This window comes from Mauremys reevesii, linkage group 1 (genome assembly GCF_016161935.1).
Source record: "Mauremys reevesii isolate NIE-2019 linkage group 1, ASM1616193v1, whole genome shotgun sequence".
In the NCBI taxonomy this organism is placed as follows: Eukaryota; Metazoa; Chordata; order Testudines; family Geoemydidae; genus Mauremys; species Mauremys reevesii.
The window spans coordinates 8,926,832-8,950,707 of record NC_052623.1 but is presented as its reverse complement, the minus strand read 5'-3'; the positions used below and the strand labels follow the sequence as shown (position 1 = coordinate 8,950,707).

The window sequence follows — 23,876 nt, the reverse complement described above, 5'->3', positions numbered from 1 at the left end:
TTTTGGGTTTGACTTTTTGATTCTCTTATATCTTACACTAATATGTGAGAAAAAGAGACTGTGTGTATTGCTTCTGCCTGGCCAGATGGGGGAGATAAGGGATACAACTAAGAATGTGACAGGGTATGGTGGGAGTGTCATATATCTGAGCATACACTGAAAGGCTGCCTGGCTCCTTTCTCAAGCCAAGGTCTAACAACCCTTTCGGAGGGGCAAGGGAGGTTGAGGGGGGGAGGCATAAAAACACTAAAAGGCAAAGAAAAGACTGGCCTTGGCCAGAACTCAGCTCCACTCCTTACCCCTCTGATGGGGTGCAAAAGGGGTTGGATGAAGACGCCAAATCCATGACCCTACAAAACACAACATGACCATAAATTGTAAGGGATGGGATTGGGGGTGTGCATTGCAGGTATATTTGGGCCTGCAAAGGAGGAGGAAGTGGAAAACGGGAATGGGGACACAGGCAAGGCTCTGCAGCATCAAACCTGGGAAGGGGGACACGGGGTAAAGGCTCTGTGGCATCAGCGCTATGAACAAAACACTGGGGAACAGACTCTACCAGCGTGTAGAGCTATGGACACGTTTGCTTGGAACTAACCCAATAAACATCACATTGCCTGCACTTCGGACTTCTGGTCTTCTGCTTTCTGTCTGCATAACAAGAACCAGTGGATGGGTGAAGGGAAAGCCCTCTACAGGAGAGAACAGTGTTTGGTGATGAAGTGATAAGCCATTAGATGTAAGGAACTTCTCAGACTGTGAACTTCCACAATACTCAGCTCAGACAAGCTGGGACAGAGCACCCTTGATTAATGAGGTGGCATCCTTTCCAAATTGTGTCACACAGGTTTAAAGTCAGTGGCCCCAGGCGATCACCTTTTGCAGGTGTATTTGCCCAATTTCTCACGAAGCTCTTTGGTTTTGACCCCATAAATGATAGGGTTGAGCATGGGGGGGATGAGGAAGAAAAGGTCAACCAAGATAATGTGAAGGTGGGGAGCGATGCCCTGACCAAACCGATGTGTCAAAATGGAGAAGAGGAAAAGAATACAAGATGTCAGCATAACACACATGTGGGTTGTGCAGGTGTTGAGGGCTTTCGGATGGGCCTTCTTGGAGGAGATTCTGAGGACGGCCCTGATGATCAGACCATAGGACAGGGCAACAAGCATCAGGTCTAACCCGATGACTACAAATGACATCACCAAGCCGTATGTCCTGTTGACTGTGATGTCTCCACACGACATCTTTGCCACAGCCATGTGCTCGCAGTACGTGTGGGGGATAATGCGGTTGGCACAGAATGGCTGCCTGCTCAGGAGCAGGGGCATAGGCAGAATGATGAAAACAGCTCTTACCACACCCACAAGCCCCAGCTTAGCTATTCGTGCGTTGGTAAGGATGGTGGCGTATCTCAGAGGGTTACATATGGCAATGTAGCGATCAAAGGCCATGGCCACGAGGACGGCTGAGTGCATAGCAGAAACCGCATGGAGGAAGAACATCTGGGTGAGGCAGCCACCCACAGTAATGCCTTTCAAATTGAACCAAAATATACACAGTGCCTTCGGCACAACAGAGGTAGATATGCCGATGTCTGTGAGCGCCAGCATGCAGAGCAGCAGGTACATTGGTTTGTGCAGGGTCTGCTCTTTGCCTACAATAAACAGAACCATGAAATTTCCCAAAAGGCCGATAATGTAGAATGTAGAGAAAGGGATGGAAATCCACATATGCACATCTTCCAGGCCAGGGATGCCCATTAGGATAAATGCTGAAGGGTCAGATGGGGAGAAGTTGAAAGATGCCATGAGGTGGCTGATGCACCAATCAGGCTCAGAAATGCTCAAGGTGCCTGTCAAGGGAGAAAAGCACAGCAATGGGGGTTACACATTATCTAACAAATAGTACAGTAAATATTTTACAGTTATTAAGAATCTAGAAAGAGGCTGAGCAGTGATTGGCAACATTTACAGATGGAGCCAGATTATTTAGGTGATCAAGTCCAGAGAAGTCCTCTGAGAGAGCTAACCAAGCCAGGTGAATGGGCAGCATGATGACAGATGAACTTTAATGTGAATAACTGCAACGTGTATGCCAATTGGAGGGAAAAGCTTGAACTTCTCAAACACGTTACAAGGTTCTAATTTAACTGCATGAACTCCGGACACAGACTTGGTTGTCATGGTGCACAGCTCTGTGAAACCCTACTCACAGTGCAAACAGAAATTAAGCAAAACATTGGGATCCAGGAGGAGTTAGATGAGGAATCATACAGAAAATGCAATGCCATGAGATCTGTCAGTCAATGCTTTATTCTTCTCTGGACTCCTCTGTGTAGTATTGGGTACCTTCTCACACAGGACATTGCAGAACTAGAGGGGTTCAAGGAATGATCAAGGGCCTGGGGAAATTCTCATATTGAGACTGGGATTGTTACCTTACAAAAGAGAGGAATAAGAGCTGGCATGAGAACAGTCTATAAATTACTTGTAGAGTAGATTGGGAATGTGTTCTCCCTGTCTCATAACACAAGATCAAGAGGACATTCAATTAAACTGAAATGTCATAAATTCAAAACAGATTAAAGAAAGAATGCTTTCTTCACTCAATGCCTAATTAGACTGAGGAACTCATTACCACAAGAGATCATTGAGGGCATGAGCTAAGCAAGAATTAGTAAGGTTTGGACGTTTACATGGATAGTGAAACTATCTAGTTATAATAGTTACAGCTAAATAAATATTTTGGAAAGCCTATACACCCATGTTTTTCAGGGCACAGAACAATCTCTAGCTGTTAGGCATTTGGGTGACACACTCATGATGGTCAGGTCATCCTCCCCATCCACCCACTACTGGGTTTCTTACACTTACTGCAGCACCTGGGGCTGTCACTGTCAGAGAGAAGACACTGGGCTAGATGGACCATAGGTCTGATCCACGATGCAATTCCTATGTTGGAAAGGAGCCAAGTATCCCTCATAGAAACAGACATTATCCTGCTTGGCTATGACTATGTGCTCAACAGAAAGGGCACTAGGGGCACAAGGGTTTTGGTATTTAGGGATACAGGCTCCTCCCGCTCTGGGTCCATATATTATTTAAGTGGTAAGAGTAATTAAACATCAGGACAATTTACCAAGGGTCTTGGCAGAATCTTCATCACTGAGAATATTTATCTCAAGGTTGGATGTTTCTCGAAAAGATCTGCTCTATATATAATTTTGGAGAAAATCTCAGATTTTCACAATGTCCTTTCTCACCTTGGAATCTTTGAACATGTCCCCAGGAGTCACCTGGAAGCATTTTGCCCGCGAGCTTGTGCCTGAGCCTAATGAAGGCATTTTTTCTATTCATGACCATGTTGAATTTAACCCTATGGGGAGAAATTCTTATTTGACTGACTGCGGCGCCTTGGAAATGTTACACTAGGTGGGCATTTCACAAGGCTGAGGGATCCCATGAGGCTCTGCATGGATGAATGTTTTAGGTGAGAAAAATAATGACTTGACCCCATAAAATCTCTTCACTGAGGAATGAATGTGCAAGCGTCACCGTGAATGGCTAACAGCATTGGCTAACAAATGGTCCCAGAGCATCCTGGGTTTAACATCTGTGTCCCAGTGGCTGACTGTTTCAGACAGCTGCCACTGGCTACTGCACATGGCAGCTGTATTTACCTAGGCCCTCACATGTCCCGGAGTTGCCTGCTCTCATTATGCAACACGTATGCTTCTCAGCTTGCGAGTTATTCCTGTGTAGCAGTCCCTGAAGCTACACACAGTGTGTATGGATGTACCAAGAGCAGCAGCACAGGTGCCCGGGCATTTGCCTCCCTGTGTGTGAGATTTCTCACAGGTGAAACAGATTCACTGATCTCCCCCTCACCAAGGTAGCAGGCGTGACGGGAGACACCTCAACCCCTGCAGAGGAAGAGCTGTGGGGAGCATGGGGCAGCTCGGAGGTTGTGGGAGCAAGGGGTGACTAGCGAGCATGGAGAAGACACTGGCGACCAGGGTGTTGCTGGAATCGGGGCAGCCTGAGATGGGAAAGAAGAGTACCGACAGGGGGTCAGAATATGATGGGAGATAGAACCACCCGAGGAGCAAAGATCAACAGTTCTTTCCACCAGTGAAATGTCTGAAGTTACATAATTAGCATTCAACAACAACCATTGGAAACACCCTGGATGCAGTTCTGTGGGTTTCCAGGGCAAAGAGACCCTGAGACCCTGCAAATGCACTCAGGGGCAGGAAAGGTCTCAGCACTGGCCTTGGACCAACAGTCACAAAGAAAAATTTCAGCAGCGCTGCCTGTCCGTGTACATGCCACTCCGTGCGACCACAACCCCAAGCTCTGCCCACCTGTACACACCCCTCTCTCCAGCCCAATAACCTTCAGTGCTACCCGCCTGTCTGTGTACACCCCCCTGCCTGCCGCATAACCCCCAGCACTGCCCACCTGTCCATGTACGTCCCCCACCCTCACAACTTCCAGTCCTGCCACACAGTGATACCCCCTACCCAGGACCAAAACCAGGTGCCAGACCCCACAGCAACAGCTCATAGAAATATCTCCTCAGACTAGGTTAAACTCAGTGTCTGCCTGCACCAGGGAAAAGCAGGAGATCAGCCTGAACTGCCTTTCCGGGGGTGAAGGGAACCCAGCAGCAACTCAGCCTGTGCAGGGAAGGGGAAGGGAAGGAGAGACAGACCCGGTGGGAGGGAGAGAGGACGTGGAAACTAATAGGAGCCAGCGTGAGTAACTCTTCCTCAAAGTGACACAAAGCTTTAACATATTGCAGCCCCTTAGAAACCTGGACACCCCTTCCTGAGGCTGCTTTTCTGTGTTGGCAATTGCTGATGTTGCCACACGTCTGTAGTGGGGCTGCTCATGGGAGGAGAGATGGTCTGAATGGGGGATGTTGTCAGAGACAATCTCTTACTGTGTGGTCCTCATTATATTACAGTCTGAGACACACACACATCCTCCCCCAGCCCCCCACCCCCACCCACCGCAGGAGGCCTTGTTACGCCTCTTCTGTCTGTGCGTTAGGCAGGACATCCATTCCCTATTTCACCTGGTTTCAGAACTCCAGGCCACTGTGATCTGGATACTGCACATCCCCCAACCCCACCACAAAGACACACAGTCACTTTATTCCTGGACCTCCCCTAGTGAGATTTCCAACACCTCCTGGTTTCCTCTAAGCCATAAACATGCTTCACCCCGGCCCTGCTTTTTGGTGCTTCTTGTCCTCTCCAAAACCAGAGATGCAGGGGCACAAAGACAGCAGACCCCTCTCCTCCCTGCCAAGTAATTGTTATCCTAATTGTTTTGAACCTTTACGCCTGTGAGCTTGAGATTTCAGCAACTCTCCTGTCAGTTCTTCTTTGGTCCAAACAAGCCCACCCATCTGGATGACTCCAGCTGAAGTCACTGGAAGGTCATGGCCAGTGTAAACCAGGTCATTTTTTAAACTCCCTACAAGTGGATTGAGGGTGAAGTCCTGACTAAGTTGGGCGTTTTGCCATTGAACTCAATGGGACAAAGATTTCACTCTTAGTGTTTAACTTTCTGTTGCCAGCTGTGAAAATCACAGCTTCAGGTCCTCCTGCAGAAAGTGCTATTCTGTTGGGGTGCTGAAAGAGTCTGAAGGAAACCTCCAGTTTATGTGGCATTCTGAGACCAGGCATGAAAGATGGAGATTTCAAAACACATCAGCCCTGATTTTGCTCTCCGGGTGGCCAGTGTCAATCTGGAGTGACCCACTGAAGTCAGAATGTGAGAGTAAAATCTGGCCAGTGTGCGACTCGCTCTCATTGTGAATCCTCTGTTAACACAGATACCCACTGCAGAGGCTTTGGCTGCACTTCTTAACAGGACAGTGAAATTTAGAAAACTTGAGCGAATCCGAGGAAAATCCACACAGCCCAAAAAAGGAAGCTAATGAAACAGATAGAAGGACTCAGTAAGAAACAAGGAACTGATCTTAAAAATGAATATTTGTCTAAACTATTTACAATAATTGTTTTGTTCCTATTTTACCAGGTAAATCCCTTGGTGTTTCTGACAATACTCAACAGTTCAAGCTGTCGTGCTGGTGAATTCCTGCCCACATCATTCTTGCTTTGAACCCTGGAACCCTGCCTGAGCCCTCAGCGCTAACTTTAATGCAGAAACAGGCAACTCACCTAAATCCCACTTAGCAGAGAGAGGAAACCGTCTTACGGCGACAGGAAGGCAGAACCGTGAGAATCAGTGTATGAATCTCACGTGTCTGACACTCGACATGCTGGACAGCGACCTTTATGATTTCCCTGTGCAGTCCCTGCAGACTCCCAGTTTAGCCAGGACTCCCAGACAATTCCCTGGGCTCTGTGAGCAGTGAGGGGAGCAGAAAATAGATGCTGGAGAACTTCAGCCCACGAGCCTCCCCCAGGAGTGAGGAAATGATTCCCTGATAACAGGGGCTCAGATTATCAGGGCAAACTGAGTCTCACAGATTTGATAGAGTGGTCCGGCACTACTGAAACTCTGGAGAGAAAAGGAAGAACCAAGGTTTAGACTTACCCTTTTATCTATCAGCATTTCCCTGCTGTTGCCTATTGACATAGAATCTGAGCATCTCCTCCTCCCCTCCTGGCTGACGAGCCCTGCGCTGAATCCCTGATAACGCAACATGCAATGGAAAGACTCTCACACATCCTTGTTTCAAACACAGAGCAATAGCCTCTCCCATCTGATAACCTCTCTCTCTGACCGAGGGCAGCACTGATTGCCCCTGCTCAGTCATAAACCTGCCATACTGCAATATTGTGCCATGGACAGGAGCAGCTTCCTGAACCCCCTTCAGTGATCAGCATGTGCCCTGAAGCCTGGGGACTGCTAGAGTCACTGCACAGGCTGTAATTAGGAGAGGGAGGGTGGAGGGAGATGTTCAGAGGCACAGATGTGAGTTAGGTGCTCAGTACCCAGAGTTGGAGATGCATCTGGCAGCTTCCAACCGTTCTAATAGCTCATCTCCTGTCTGCATCGAGTAAGCATCAAATTTCAATACTGCGTTGATCTTTCAGAAATCGATGCAGAAACGGGTTGTGCTGTCCTGTATCAGTGCTAGTGCAATGGGACTTCTCTACTCAGGGTGTGATTCCATCACTACTCCCAGGGCCAAAATGACCTGGAGTTCCTCTCACATGGTATCCCACATTTTAGCAGGGATCAGCCAGAGAGTTTCCCTGATCTGTTGCCCTGGTAGGTATGGTTGCCCAGTATGGTGGTATTTTAGGTAGATGTACCCTTGTAGGGGTGAGAACACAGTGGTAAAGGAATCAAACAACTGCTACACCTGGGATCCGAGGCTACAAACTTCTTTAATGTCGCCATCAAAGTTCTGTGAAATCACTCCACCAACCCATAAATTTGGGGGTGGTAGATTGATGTTCCTAATGTCATTACCCTCAGTAGATCACTCAGTTCTTTCATTGGTTGTAAGGTGAAGTTAGGTCCTTGATCAGTAAGGATTTCTTGCTGTATTACCACCTGGGAGAAGAATTACATAAGCTCATTTGTGATGGTCAGTGTGTAGCCCCTCTCCTGTTCACTGGCCCAGTATGAGGTTGTTCAAGCTAAGGAAGCCTGCCTTGCGACTTTTTACACAACTCTGGGAAACTGGTCCTGAGGCTCCTTTGTGTGCTCTGCGTTGTGTTAGGGTGTTGTGTGAGGCCAGACCCACTCAGAGAAACCATCAGGAACTAGGCTTTACTCTGTAAACAACATAGAACAGGATTACAGTCCATCACCCTCCTCTCTGCTTGCCTGCTACATGCTCCCAGCTCAGTCAGTGCTGAGACCCCAGGCTGTGGGGGACAGAGGGAACATCCTGGCAGGAACCAGGAAGTTCTCCCAACATGCCTCAGTTTGTAGTCCACAGCTAGTAGTTCCCAGGGCTGCTGTTGAAGCATTCTGGACCTTGAGCGACAGGTGCATTGGTGGAGCACAAGGGGATGGCTTTGGAGTATGCAGTGCATAGTCAAGGATAACAAGGACATGTTGATACCTCATAGTGCTCTTCTCTAGGGTCCCCACAAAGTCCATGCCTGTCCTTCCAAACAGGTTATCAACATGGGAGAGCGAGATGCGAGGGGCTTGAGGTATTCCCCTAGGACTGGCCAGTATAATAGAGACAGAGAGTCTGGAGCACTGGGCCTGGTGCAAGATATGAGGCCTAAACAAGAGGCTGTGAACCAAAGTCAGGCCAGGTATTAAAGCAGATGCTCATAAGTTCAGTGTCCAGTACATGGACTTGGCAAAGTTGTTGTTAGTGTACTAGGCCCTAGATATTTACCTAAATCTATTCCAGCTACTACAGATACATCCTAGTCTAGCACAAAGTAGGATGCTTTGACAAAATAATGAATAGGGATATTTTGTCTAAGATATCAGGAACAAGGTGTCATGAAACACAGGAGGTGGTAAGTACGTAAGTTGTTTATCCCGGTTGTTTATCTCAGTCTGTAAATGTTGGGGTACCTCACCTTAATGCTTTCTGGAGCCTAGGGGACAGCAGAGACTCCTGCTGCTGACTGAGCCACTCGGCACTCATGTGTTAATATACTTGTGACTACTGAGTTAGGACTGTGCCTTGAGGGCAATAAACCTGGCCGAGTGCCTTTGTCACTGAACCGTGCCTGTGGTCTTTCTTTATGAGTAACATTGAGGCCTGCAGAATGAGCAGGCTGCCTTGTCTGCTAATACTGATAACATTGGAGCTCCAAGGACAGAACTGAGCAGCCTAAACAGCGTTACCAAGGCAACGACATTCAGCACTTAACCACAGCCAGTTGACACTCTGGGCAGGAGGCACAATGGTTGCTGACTTTCTCCAGACGGTGGAGTTGTTCACCCGTGGGCTCAAAGTGTGGCCACTGCCTCAGTCGCTGGGGTTCCCTCACTTCCCCACTCACAACAGCGAGTTGTTCATAGGCATGACTAAGGATAAGATTATGTCACAGAAGTCATGGATTCTGTGACTTTCAGAGACCTCTGTGACATTTTCTGCTTCAGCCCCAGGGTGCTAGAGCTACATCTGTCAGCCGGCAGGGGCCCTGGAGCTGTCAGCTGCCACAGGTGGCTGGGAACCCCACAGCTCTTAGCCACTGTGAGCAGCAGGTTAACCTGGTGCTCCAAATTGCCACGGGCAGTGGGGGGATCTGGAGCTCCGAGCTACTGTGGGTAGTGGGGGAACCTGGAGCTCTGAGTTGCTGCAGGTAGTCAGGGGACCCAGAGCTCTGAGCTGTTGGAGCTGCAGCAGGAGACACGGAGCTCTCAACCACTGCAGCGGTGATATGTGCTGGACTCCCGCTTGGGCTCTCATCCCCCTGCTCGGGCTTCAGTCGTCCACCCTTAAACCCTCTCCTCATTATTTTTAATAAAGGTCACAGGTCACAGGCTTCCATGAATTTTTGTTTATTGCCCATGACCTGTCTGTGACTTTTACTGAAAAAAAAACATGACAAAATCTTAACCTTCGGTATGACTGATCGTCTGGTCTGCCCCTCATTCCAGCCACTCCCTGGTTGAATGCATTCCGGACACTTTTGAGGGCTGAGATTATTGCAGACCTACTGACCTGGCCAGAAGTGCCCTCCACAGCACCATCTTTTTCCTCCCCTATTCCTACCAACTCTGTCCGTTCTATGAATACGCTCACCGAGGTGTCAGCCTCCATCTTGTCAGTCGGCCATTCTCCCCATTCTTCACCAAACTGGTTCCAGTACCTCCCCAATGTGACCAGTAAGGCCGGATATTGGAAATAATTTCCCTAATAAGTTTATTAAAGTTTAGCACAACTAAGTTTCCACACAAGAATTCCTGTATTAGTCCAAAGGGAACTTGGTGCTGATTACATCCAAAGTACAGTTACAAGCAGATACATACTTATGTGTTATATCCTAGCAACCATACAGTGATATGCATTAGCTAAATATTCACCTCAGGATCAGGCTCGGGAAATACCTTCCCATCGTGTCGTGACTGCAGAGGGGTAAGGAAAACCTCTGACAAAGGGACCTCTCAAAAATGTTGCTCTTTATACGCTATAGCGGCATTTCTCAAACTGGGGTCTACAGACCCCTAGGGGTCCCCGAGGGTATTCCAGGGGGTCTGCCGGCCCGCTGATCAACTCCTCCCCCTCCCTCCCCGTGCCTCCTTCATGTTGGGGAACAGCTGTTTCCTAGCGTCAAGGAGGAGCTGGGAGGGAGGGGGAGGAGCAGGGATCCTGGCTCCATGCTGCTCCCAGAAGTGGCTGGCACATCCCTGTGGCCCCTGGCGGGGGGGGGGGGCATGAGGTCTCTGCACACTGCCCTGCCTCAAGCGCCGACTCCACAACTCCCATTGGCTTGGAGCTGCAGCCAATTGGAGCTGCGGGGCAGTGCCTGTGGGCATGGGCCAGTGTGTGGAGACCCCCTGCTCCCCCCTGCAGGAGCCACTTCCAGAGGGATGTGCTGGTCGCTTTCTGGAGCCGCCTGAGTTAAGCGTCACCTGGCCGGAGCCTGCACCCCTCACCCAAACTCCCTCCCAGATCCCACACCCTGCTCACCCTCCTGCACCCCAACCCCCTGCCCCAGCCCAGAGCCTGCACCCCACTCCCAAACTCCCTCCCAGAGCCCACATCCTACTCACCCTCCTGCACCCCAACCCCCTGCCCCAGCCCAGAGCCTGCACCCCACACCCAAACTCCCTCCCAGAGCCCACTTCCTACTCACCCTCCTGCACCCCAACCCCCTGCCCCAGCCCAGAGTCTGCCCCCAAACTCCCTCCCAGAGCCCACACCCCACAACCACTCCTGCACCCCAACCACCTATCCCAGCCTGGGGAAACTGAGTGAGCATGGGGGAGAGTGAGAAATGGAGGGAGGGGGGATGGAGTGAGCAGGGGGTGGAGCCTCGGAGAAGTGGGGCAGAGGCAGGGCCGGTGCAACCATTTAGGTGACCTAGGCGGTCGCCTTGGGTCCTAGGATTTGGGGGGAGGTATTTTCTTCGGCAGTGACCGGGGTAGCCGGATCTTCAGACGCCCCGATTGCCGCCGGCATTTAGGCGGAGGGAGCTGGGGCAGGGGAGCACGGGGAGGGCCGCCTGCAGCAAGTAAGGGTGGGGGGCAGCACTCAGGGGAACTCCCTGCCCCAGCTCACCACTGGGAGGCAGGAGAAGTGAAGCAGCTCACCCCTGCCCCACCTCCTCCCCGAGCACACCATCGCTGCTTCAGTTCTCCCGCCTCCCAGGCTTGCGGCGCCTAAGCAGCTTAGGCGCTGGCGGCCCTGGGAGGTGGAGTGCTCGAGAGAAGGGGCGGTGAGCGGGGCACCTCTGAGGTGAGGGTGGGGGTGGGTGCCGGGGGGGGGGGGGGAGGGGGGGTGGGGGGGGGGAGGGGTGGGGAGGGGGGGGCCTGGGGGTGGGGGGGGGGGGGGTGGGGGGGAGGGGGGGTGGGGCCGGGTGAACGGGGGCCTGGCATCTTGGGTCGGAGGTGGCCTCGTGTGTGGAGGGGGAGGGGGTGGGGGAAGGGGAGGGGGGGGCTAGGGCTGGGGGGCTGGGGGCCCCCTTGGCCCAGTAACACACAGGCCTCCAACTTTTTTTTTTTTTTTTTTTTTTCTTCATATTTTTGCCACTTTTGTAACTATACCTAACTAACTTTTATTTTATTTTACAATTTTTTATAATTTACTACCTTACCTGGTTTTTTTTTTTTCTTTTTATGTCAACCCAAACCTTAAATAGGATAACACTGGTAATTCAAGGGTCACTCTAATCCCCCCCGATGGATGGAGCCCTCCCAAGTGGGGCCCAGGGGACCATGCCCTGTGTCCCCCCCCCTGCCCCCCCTGCCACCCGACCCCCCCCCTAAATCCTCGGAGGCTGGGGAGCCATGGAGCTCTGGAAACTCAAACTGGGGGGGGGGACAGCCCGGGGCCCAGGGGAGGGGGGCCGGGGCAGGGTTGCCCCTGGCTGTGCTCTTACCTGCCCGGCCCCCCCCCAGCCCCAGCAGGGCCGGAGCCACAGCTCAGCCAGCAGCCAGCCAGCCAGCCAGCAGGGCAGCCAGGCAGCAGTAGCAGCTGCACCCTCCACCTGCCCTGGGGGGGGGGGGGGACAGGGGGGAGACAGCCTCTCTGGCTCCCTGCCTCCTGGGCAGGGAGAGGGGGTGGCGGCAGCACCCCTCGCTGCCCGGGCTCCCTGGCCAGGCTCCAGATGTCAGCGGGGCCTTGGGGGGAAGAGGATGGGCCAGGGGCTCATGGTGAATAGTGGACGGACCAACGGACCATGACTCCCCCACCCCACCCCGGATTTTGGCGCCGATGCTACAAACTTAACACAAACTACCCCTTTCTTTCTCCTGATGTCATTCATTCTGGTCACGTTTTGGGCCTATTGCTTATCAACAGGGGCAGGAATGGGGGTCACAGTGGGTAGGGGAGTAGCGTGCTGTGCCCTGTCCCAGGGGTGTTCCCAGCACAGAAGCTCTGGAGTTTTAATGGCAGATTAACCATTAAGTAGGTGCTGCCTGCCTGCTGTGACCGCCTTGAAACCCATCTCCCTTTCTTTCAATCCCTGATCACCTCTCCCCACCCTCAGGCTTGTTCTGCTTCACAGAACACGGAAATTCCTGGGCCAAGGCCTTGGCTAAGCTGTCGTTCAAAGCGCTGCACATCAAGAATAAGGAAACTCCTTTCTCTGACGTTCTCTGACTTCAATGTGTGAGTGTGACATCAACTTTCAGGCCCTTAACCTGAGAGATCTCTCTAATGGGGATAGAGTCCCTCCCCCCACCCCCAACCCACACCCACACATACTTCCACCCTGCTGCTCTGGTGGCTTATAAATAGGCTTGGTAGAATTCAGTTTTTAGTTTCTTTTAACTTTGATTGGTAATATCGACCGTTTGTTTTTAAGCTCTTTGGTATTTTTATACATTTTAATTTTCACCAGTTGTGGGAAATTATGGCGGGGAGGTCCGATAATTTTTTAATGACAGTAGAAGTTGAGATTCAAAGAGTTCAAGCTTTTATACACAGAGAGACAAGGTGGGTGAGGTAAAATCTTTGTTTGGGGTCAAGGTTGGTTGGGGAGTGAAAGAGACAAGTGTTTGAGCTCCACAGAGCTCATAGGCCCTCAGGCCTGGAGAAGAGCCCTGTGGAGCTCGAACGCGTGTCACTTCCACCAGCAGAAGTTGTTCCAATAAAAGATATCACCTCCCCCCCTCCCCCCCGTGGCTCTCACATCCTGGGACCAACAGGACTACAACAACACTGCAAAAATCACAAGGTGTCAATATCTTATGTCAAGATATACAAAATAAATATCCTAAAACCAGAAATGATTTGTTGAGTTAACTATTTATTCACTAGTCCATTTGTAACAAGCCTAATTCAGAGTCTAAATCACTTGATTCTGACGCTAAGACTATGTCTATACTTTTGTCAGTATAACTTATGTCACTCGGGGTGTGAAAAAAATACACCTCTGAGCAACATAAGTTTCACCGACAAACGTGCCAGTGTGGACAGTGCTATGTCGGCGGGAGAGCTTCTCCCACCAATGTAGCTACCCCTGTTCATTGGAGGTGGTTTAATTATGTCGACGGGAGACCTCTGTCATCGGCACTGAGTGGCTACATGAGCGATCATACAGTGGCGCATCTGCATCCATACAGCTGTGCCTCCGTAAGCTCACAAGTGTAGACATGGCCTAACAAGTTCTCAAGCAGCATTTTTCTTGCTTTCTCTCTCTGTAAATTTTGATTATGATTGATGGAAATATTTTTGTGGGTTTGTGTGTGTACAGTAAAATCAACAGCTAATTTCTAAGTTATTATCTGCAAAAAACCTAGAGTTTTCAGGTGCCAAAGTTATCTTAGATAACAGCCCGTCTAAGTCTTCAATAAACATTGAATTAAAAATTAAAAGAATGGAAAATATTTTGGACAGGAAGAGCTAACACCTCCCATCAGATTCTTATGGTGGAACTCAGCTAAGAGCTGAACACAAAAGGGGCTGTACAATGGGAATGTTTATCTGGTAGGTGCTTCAAAGCACCAAATAAGGATTTACAGACACTCTTCTGGCTTCTGCACTGTGGTAAATGGATTGTCAAAAGGGACCATTTTGGGAATCTACATGTGGGGTCCAATTCTGCATTCCTTGCACCCTCAAAAACACCATTAACTGATTTAATAGGGTGCAGTGACAGCTGAAAGGCCTCTTGATGGAAAATCCTGGCTATTTGTCAGGTGCATAGTTCACATAGATGAGGTCATCTCTTTCATCTTCATCAGACCATGTGCCCAATTCCCCTCCTGCTGGTACAGGGAGGTGAAATCACACCTTGGCTGCAGCACCCCAGAGGGGATTCACTGCCGCCCTTTCTCAGGGATTCTATTTAGGGCAACAGCTTTTTATTTTTGCCAGAGGCTCCGCAGGAGTCCTGATGTCCCAGAGACATACTGGCTGGCTGTGGATCCCGGCCTGACACAAACCTCCTCACTGGACTTTCTACTGCAGGCACCTTGGGCAGTGCTTAATTTGTGCCAGGCCTTTTATTACAAATTAAGCCCTGGGTGGAGGCGGTACTGCATTGCCACACAGCAGCAGCTCTTTGCTTTTGTGGCAGCAGACAATGCAATGTGACTGCTAGCCGTCGTCTCCTGGGTGAGACCTCAGTGAAATCGGTCGGGGCACCTGGACATAAATGGGAGTGACTCCAGGTCATTCTCTTCTTTAAGGTTCGTCTCATGGAGATTCAGTCCTGCCTGGAATATCATGTGAGCTGGAGGCTTCTGCCTCAGGCTGCTCTCCCAGCTGGCAGCACCGCGTGGTCACACCAACCCCAGGCCACCCCTTGCTCCCATGGCTCATGAAGCCTGGACAGTAGTAGTGAGTAGCAGTTCAACTATAAGCTGAAGAAGTGCAGAATGGTGGTAGAATGTGCCTTTGGACGTTTAAAAGCTCGCTGGCGCTGTTTGCTGACTAGACTGTTTTGCAATTAGAAGAGCACAGCAAGGGGCGCTGCACATCACAGAGGCTTTGAAAAACAGACATGTCCCAACACAGAGTTCAGCAGGGCAGAACCTGGGTAAAAATGTACATCTCAGAAATACAGTAAGGGCTACATCTTCAGCTGGTACCTATCGCCGCAGTGCCTCTTACTTTAATGGAGCAATGCCAGTTTACACACGCTGAAGCTCTGGTCCTTAGGTCCTACCAGCTTCACATTTGTGATCCCTTGTTTCTCTTTGTTTTCTAACTGCCATGCTTTAGTCTTAGGAGAGTCTCACAATTCCTCTGATCCTCCAGGCTACACCGTGGAGCCTGAGATGAGGAAGAGACCATCTAAAAATGGTCTAAAAAAAGTTCTCATTTCCTGAAGGGCCTCACTGAAGCCCACAATTTCCATCTGGTTTATTTCTAAAGGGATAGCATCCCAGTAACAGCATTCAGCACCACTGCCCTGCCTTGAAGAACATGCGGACCACCTTTTCCCAAATTAGCTTAGTTTTCACTGCATAGACGATGGGGTTTAACATGGGTGGAAGGAGTACGTAGAGATTGGCCAGTAGGATGTGAACGTTGTGGGGGACGTTGTGGCCAAACCGATGTGTGAAAAAGGTGAAGAACGCTGGCACGTAAAACATGAATATGACACAGATGTGGGAGCTGCAGGTCCCAATAGCTTTGAGACGGGCGTCCTTGGACGGGAGCCTAAAGACAGCCCTGAGGATGAGAACATAAGACACAACAATGAGCACAACGTCCAGTCCTGGTGATAAAAGAGTAGTAGTAAAACCATACCAGATGTTGACAGCTATGTCGGCACAGGCCAGCCGGGCTATGCCCATGTGCTCACAGTACGTGTGAGGCATAATGTTGTGTCCACAGTACGGTAGCCTCCAAAGGAGAAAAAGTGTTGGGAACATTACACAAAAGCTTCTAGCTAGAGCCGCCAGCCCTATTTTGGCTATCACTGAATGTGTTAGCACAGTCGTGTATCTCAAGGGATCACATATGGCAATATACCGATCATACGCCATGGCCAGCAGGATGGTTGACTCAGCAATAAAACTAATATGTGTAAAGAGCATCTGGGTCAGGCAGGCATCGAAAGAGATTTCCTTGGAATGGGCCCAGAATATGCTCAGCGTTTTGGGCACTGTAGAGGAAGACAATATTAGATCAGAGACGGCCAGCATGGCCAGCAAAAGGTACATGGGCTCATGGAGGCTTCGCTCCGTTACGATGATCAATAATAAGGTAAAATTTCCGAAAAGTGTGACGATGTACATCAGGCTGAATGGGATGGAGATCCAGATGTGCAGCTCCTCCATGCCTGGGATGCCAATCAGGAAGAAGGAGGCAGGATGAAAGCTGGTTTGATTGAGAGCTGACATGATGTGATGAGGCTTCCTGTCTGAATTCACCCAGGGTCCCTTCCCTGTAGACAAAGAAAATATCATATGCCATCAACAATGAGAATTACTTTGGATTTCTATTGCACCTTTCCTCTGGGGATCTGTGCAAAGTGGGATTTTCTTAATTTTTTTTCCGAATACTGTGTGCCTCAGTTTCCCCTATGTGTTACTCAAGTATCTAGGTGATGGGATAAGGGTGTGTGATCGTTGCAGAGACCCCCAGAGGGCAGGTGTGGCTGCTGACTGGCTGCCTTGCATTCGCAATGGCTGACACTCTGTATCGTGGCAACTGATAGCCGCAGCCCATCCTCTGCAAGGAGCCAGCTGAAGGTGTTGGAGAACAAAGGGAGAGGTGCAGGCCAGGTGACCTCTTTGCCCAGGAAAGATACAAAGCATGGAAACGGGGCAGCTGGGCGTGATGGAGGCTGGGCTGCGGGTGAGCCAGTCTCCTGGTTTGGGACTCAGGGGCAGAACCCAGGGCTCGGGTCTCCGGATCCCCCTCCCAAGATGGACTTTGCTGTAACTTCCTGCTTTTTGTACTAACAAGATCTGTTCTGTGCTGTGTTCCCAATGACTAATTAACCCTTCTGTTTTACAGCGCTGTCTGAGTCACTGCTGACTGCAGATTCGGTGTGCAGGGCTCCTCTGGGGGTGTGTGAGTCTTCCCTGGGTGTCCTATTCAGGTGGACTCACTGCAGGGAGCTCACGGGGTGAGCAGGGGCCTGACCACTCCGAGATCAGACCCAGGAGGTGCTGAAGTGGAGCAGGCTTCTTGCCCTGGTGACAGGTGCCCTGAGGGGAGACGCTGCACCAGAGTCCTGTTTGACTTCATTCAGAGCCGTGCCAGAGCACCCAGCCTGTCACTCCGTGACAGGATCCCAAAGTGATTTACAAATATCATTGAATTAGGACTCACAATCCACATCTGAGTTGAGGCGCCACCGAGATACACATTTTCACTATATAAAGTAATAAAGGCAATGCAAACAAGTGCATTTTACAGATCGGGAAATTGAAGTACAGAGAAGATAACTGACTTGAAAAGTGCACCCAGCAAATCAGTACTAGAGCACAGAATAGAACCCAGGAGTCCTGACAGTTCCCTGCTCTAACTGGAGCTGCTATTATTATTATGGATTTGTTTTCTAGTACCCAAAAGTCTGCCTGGCAGGTGGCAGAAGATGATTACATAATAGTGGTGCATTGGGACTGATTGCTATTTACATGTTAACTCTACTGTTACCTAGTCATCCACCCACTCCCTTTTGACTCATTTTTTGTCTCTTTCTTCTGCCTCTCGTGCCTTATCGTTGTCCCAGAGGGTGAGCCCTTTGAGGCAGGGACTGTGGTTGTGCGGAGCCCAGCCCAGAGGAGGCCTGATCATTGATTGGCACCTCTCGGCACTGCTGTAATACAAACAATGACAATAACGGAAGGCTCTTTACAGTACATATAGCAGCCAAGGACCCTGCCCTACAGAGCTTGCAGTCTCAGACACCAAACCTGTAAAGGCCACAGATAGAGGGAAAAAGAGCTGAACTTTGAGGGGCAAATTCAGCAGCCGAGGTGTAAGGCAGTATAGGTCTGATGAGATGTGCACGTTACACTCCTCAGGCAAAGTAATTCCGGGGCTTAACATTTGCCCACCCGCAGTTTGTGCGGTAGAGGTTTGAACAGCAGCCTACTGTCGAAAGGGCTGCCTGGTGGTTTGCATTACTGCCGCGGCTGCTCTTTGCAGGCCATTGGTGCAGATGTAACCCAGATGTAACTTTCGGGCTGTGGTGATCCGTCACATCTAGTGGCACTGAGACCACTTAGAGAGAGTTAAATGAATCTGTTCTACAGCCTTTGCTAATGACCAGCTGGCTTTTAGCTCATGCTGTAGAGGCTCGTGGACAGAGGTCCCTGGTTCGATCCTGGGTCTGTCTGTCTGCATTACACAGACAGTTCTCCCTTTATTTTAATCTGCCCCTTGCATTTCATAACAACTTCCTTCCCGGCCTCTGAATGTGCTCAGCCGACCAAGCCTGTATATGACACTGCTAAGTGTGTGTCACGTTCCCTTCTAGTGGCTGGTCCACTGCAGGATAAGAGCCTCCTATTGCTCCCACCTCTTCAGTTCAGATGGAAACCGTTCTGATGAGCCAGACAGGGAGGTGTTACACCTACTTCCCTTTAATCCACACTCCAATCCTTTTCCATCTTGTCTACACAGGGGAGTTAATTTGCACTGAGTTTGTTCGCACTAAGTGATGCATATTAGATCGTGCACACTGACTGTGTGCACATTGTCAACTGTTTTCTTATTCAGTATGCATCTAGATGGCTGGGCAGCGTAAATGGTCAGCATTCTGGATGAGTATCCCATGGTGCTTTGCTTCATGGCTGGGCTCTGTGTATTCTGGGACTTTTCTCTTTGCATGTTGTGGGTTTCATAGCAGCAGTTTGCCAGAAGGGAGTGGAATCCTTAGACCTACTTCCACCTGCTTTGCTGGTTGTTTGCACCGTCCCCCATGGTTGCATGTGCTTCTCTAAAAATAGCAAAACCACTAATGTGGACAATATTTTAAAAAACTAAGAAAGTTCTGGTGATTAAAAACTGGGGTATACATAGATTAAGGGACTCACCCAAGGCCACACAGGATGTCAGTGGCAGAGCCCTGTCTGGAGCTCAGGCAGTCCAGGCTCCAAGTCCCTTGTCTATCCATCAGAGCAAGAGACTCTGCTGCTATTTGTGTAGCATTGAAAGAAATATCCTATTCCTATCCTAACTTTGCTTTGAGGACAAAAAACAAACAAACAGATGATGTGGTCATATTATATGGTAACACTCTTTCCATTCCACTAGAATCTCAGGAGGACATTAAACAGCAGACATTAACCACAGAAACGTTTAAATCAACAGCTCCACATAACTTGCCATCAAGAATGTTAAAAAAGCTGGCTGAGGAGTTCACCGGACGATTAATACTGATTTTCAAGATGTCTTGGAATGCCAGGGAATTTCCAGAAGACTGGAAGAAAGCGAATGTTGTGACAATATTTAAAAAGGCTAAATGGGATGACTGGGTAATTATAGGCTTGTAGGTCTGACATAGATCCCGGGTGAGATAATGGAGCAGCTGATATGGGATTCAATTAATAAAGAAGGTTAATATAATTAATGTCAATCAACATGGGTTTACAGAAAACAGATCCTGCCGAACTAACTTGATATCTTTTTTTGAGTTTGGTTGATAAAGGTAATAGTGTTAACGCAATAGACTTAGACGTCTGTAAGTCATTTGGCTTGATACTTCATGACATTTTGATTAAAAAACTAGCAAGATATAAAATTAACATGGCACACATCAAGTGACTAAAAACCTGGTGAACAAATACGTCTGCAAATGTAATGTAAACAGGGAATCATCATCAAATGGGTATGTTTCTAGTGGAATCCCACAGGGATCCGTTTTCGGCCTGAAAGAAAACGTAAAATCATCACTGATAAAGTTGGCAGATGATACAAAGATTGGGAGAGTGGTAAACAAGGAAGAGGTCAGGTCAGTGATATCGCTTGGTGAGCTGAGCGCAAGCAAACACTAGATGTAAATGTATATATCTAGTAACACAGCATGCAGGCCATACTTACAGGATGCGGGACTCTTTGCTGGGAAGCAGTGACTCTGAAAAAGATTTGGGGGTCGTGGTGGATAATCAGCTGAACATGAGCTCCCACTGCAACGCTGTGGCCAAAAGGACAAATGCAATTCTCAGCTGCATAAATGGGAATCTAGATTAGGAGCAGAAAGGTTATTTTACCTCTGTATTTGGCACTGGTGCAACAACGGCTGGAATCCTGTGTCCAGTTCTGCAGTTACCACAGTTTAAGCAGGATGTTAATAAATTGGAAAGGGTTCAGAGCAAAGCCACATGAATGATTAAAGGATTAGAAAACCCGCCTTATAGTGATAGACTTACGGAGCTTAATCTATTTAGCTCAGTGGTTCTCAAACTATGGAGCAGGGTGCAGGAATGTGTCAAGGGAAGCACAAGCTCTGTGGGGTTTTTTAATAGAGCTCTGGCTGTCAGCCCTGGGTGGCTGGGGCTCATGCAGAAGGGCCACGAACAACCAGGAGGTGGGGATGAAGGGGACAAACAGAGCCCCGCTACCCGGGCTCTGGCACTTCTCCCCCCCTGTCACTCACCCCCCAGGTGGTGGAGCTCCGGTTGTCAGCCCCGGGGAAGGGGGGGAGGGGTAGCAGGAGTGCAGAAGTAAGGGTGGCAATGGAGTGCTAAGTCTGCTGTGAAAAATTTCACATTGCCACCCTTACTAAGTGGTGCAGCACTGACGGGCTCCGGATGGAACTGGGGACCTCTGGAGCTTAGTGCATGAGCCTCTACAGCATGAGCTAAAAGCCAGCTGCCTGGTAGCGAAGGCTGTAGAGCAGACTCATTTCAACTCTCTCTCTAAGTGGTCCTGGTGCCACTAGATGGGGCAGAGCACTGCACCCAGGAGGTGTGTGGGTTACAGACTTCCCCTAGCTGAGGAAGTGCGTCCCGAGCTCAGAGACTTCCCAGCTGAAATCCTGGATGAGCACGAACAGACCCTGGTTGTCAGGATCAAACCTGGGGCTCTGGAGCTTAGTGCCTGAGCTAAAAGCCAGCGGGCTATTAGCTAAGACTGTAGAGCAAAGTCGTTAATCTCTCTCTCTAACTCTGGCTCCTACTCTGCAAGTATCCTCAGTGCCACTAGATGGGACAGAGCACTGCACCCAGGAGGTGTGTGGGTTACACCTTCACAGATGGGTGCCCCGCCAGCAGCCACTGCTCTCCACTCTGCCTTCAGAGCTGGGGGGCAGGATCTGTACTTGGGGGACGGGCATGGATGACTACAGACACAGAGAAGGGGAGCCTGATCATACGAGTTTGAGAACCACTGATTTAGCTTCTACTTTGAACTGGGATTTCCAATGGTCCCAAAATTTGACTGGCCATTTGGGTCAAAAAGAGGCAACGTTATTAATCAGCCTGGAAGCTCCTCCGAGCAGGGACTGTGTTCTCTCTCTAGCATGTGTTTGCGCAGCACATGGCACAACAGGCACTAAGCCCAGCTGGTATCTTTGGTAATATAAATGTTAAATGATAACGAGCAGGTCAGAAAGTAGCTGTGTGTGCCAGGCACTGACACTACATTATGTATTCTGGGTGGGCAAGTGACATGCCCCCAGCTTTGCGCCTAGAAGCTGCATCTCCCGAAGGCTTTTCCCTCCCACTTGCAGAGCCCTGCCTCTCTAATCACTATCCCCATCCCACCGAACCCTGCTGAATGCCGGAGAGCTGCCCTGAACCCAAGCGTTTCATGCGGTCGACTCACCAGGCTCCTGCCCCAGCCGGGGATGAGGAATCTCTGCCTGTGATCTGTGTGGGGAGCAGCAGGTGGTGAGGAATCTGCACTGACCAGGGCTCAGACACAGGGATATTTATACTCCTGCCCTGGGAATCCCAGCAGGTGGCTCAAAGCCAGTAGGGAGCCCCAGGGTCAATATGACTTTAACCCTGACTCAGGTGGTGAAGTGTAGCAGCAAATTAACTGTTTGAGCCTGAACTCCCTTTTCACAACGCGCCTGGCTGCAAGATATCACCTTGGATTATAACACGGAACAGGAGAAGCAGGACCCAGAGTCACCCCAAAGCATTACATCGTGCTGTGCTTCGCATCAGGCATGATGCAATGTACCAGCTTAAAGCGAGCAGGTGACATCGCCTTCCTCCAGCTGAGCCCACAGAGAGGCTACTGGACCTAATGTTATCATGGCTTGCAGGAGATGCTGTTATTTTTTCGCCTCATGTACTAGAGGCCTGTGATTTGGAGCCAAAGGGTGCCTGGTTCTAGTCTGAGGTCCCCAAGTGTGTATGTGTGATTGTGTCTGTTATCTGCCGCGTGTGATTTTGTTACCATGGACTTGTTGGTCTGCAGGTTCAGCTTGAAAGAGAATGTTGTTAGGACTCTTTCTGCATAGGAGACGCTGCTGTGAGCGCAGAGATGAGAAACAATTCAACGGAGACCGGGGGTGGGCAATGGAGCACTGAGGGCTGGGCCGTGCGAGAAACAAATACGGAGAGGTTGTGCGAAAGGAGCAGAGAGCAATTCTGATGAAAAAGGAAAGAATCCCAAATCTGGATTCCTAACGTTAGGCATCTAAAATCCGGTAAAAGAGGCCTGGTTGCCGTAAGCTCGAATGGCCTATGTCTTACTTTCTCAAATTGAATCAGAAAATGGTGAGTTTAAATTTTCTGGAAACAAAATTGCAAAATTAGATTTGCCCAAAGAATCAAGCTGTTCACAGAGCCTTGAACCCCTTGAAGTTTGTTTATTCCTAGCTCAGATCAGCAGTAAAACGCGTCTAACAGCTATGTAAATGTTTAGCAGAACAGGATTCTAGATGTCGACGTAGAATCACAGAATCATAGAAACGAAGGGATGGAAAGGACCTCAAGAGGTCTTCTAGGTCAGCCCCCTGTGCTGAGGCCAAGAAAACATAGCTCATCCCTGACAGGTGTTTGTCCAACCTCCTCTTAAAAACCTCCAGTGACGGGAATTCTACAATCTCCCTTTGAAGCCTATTGCCGACCTTACCTGCCCTTAGAGTTACCGGGTTTTTCTAATATCAAACCTAAATCTCCCTTGCTACAGATTAAGCCCATTACTATTTGTCCCGCCTTCAGTGGACATGGAGAACAATGGATCAAAGTCCTCTTTATAACAGCCCTTCACATCCCTGAACGCCATAACCTGGTCCTAGCTCAGATTTCTTTTCTCAAGACTATATATGCTCAGGGTTTTTTTATCTGTCTTCACAGGTCAGGTTTTTAAAAACTTTTATCATTTTTTGTTCCTCTCCTCTGAAATCTGTCCAATGTGTCCAAATCTTTCTGAAAGTGTGGCTCCCAGAAACGGATGCAATACTCTGGCTGAGGACTCATCAGTGCTGAATGGGGTGGGACAATTACCTCCTGTGGCTTATGTACGACACTCCTGTTAATACCCCGCAAAATGATGCTAGCCTTTTTTGCAACTGCACCACATTATTAACTCATATTTAATGTGTGATCCATTATAGCCTCCTGGCCCTTTTCTGCAGTACGACGGCCTAGCCAGTTATTCTCCATTGTGTAGTTGTGCATTTGATTTTTTCCACTTCCTCGGCCCTTCATCGGCTAGCCCCACCCAGTGACAGAGATGGCAATTTCCTGCAATATCCTTGGAATATACCATTTAGGTAGCTTTGAAGTCCGTCGTATTGGAGGCAAAGTTTCTGTGTGACTGTGGAGTGCGATTGCATGTAACCTCTCTGGGGGGAGATGGGATGTGGACCCTGGAAAGCGCTATGACTTCAAAGGAGTATATTAAACAATGGCCCAGATAAGAATGGGTTT

At 49.4% G+C, this 23,876-nt stretch overlaps 2 protein-coding genes across 2 annotated transcripts; both read right to left on the bottom strand.

The window, feature by feature from the left end:
* Positions 1-872: 872 nt before the first annotated feature.
* LOC120397590 (putative olfactory receptor 52P1) lies at positions 873-1,811 on the bottom strand. The gene has a single exon (XM_039523676.1). The coding sequence runs from the start codon at positions 1,809-1,811 to the stop codon at positions 873-875; it is 939 nt and encodes a 312-aa protein (XP_039379610.1).
* Positions 1,812-15,482: 13,671 nt separating this feature from the next.
* On the bottom strand, positions 15,483-16,433 carry LOC120399022 (olfactory receptor 52B2-like). The gene has a single exon (XM_039526910.1). It carries the CDS (start codon positions 16,431-16,433, stop codon positions 15,483-15,485), a length of 951 nt encoding a protein of 316 aa, XP_039382844.1.
* Positions 16,434-23,876: the final 7,443 nt, after the last annotated feature.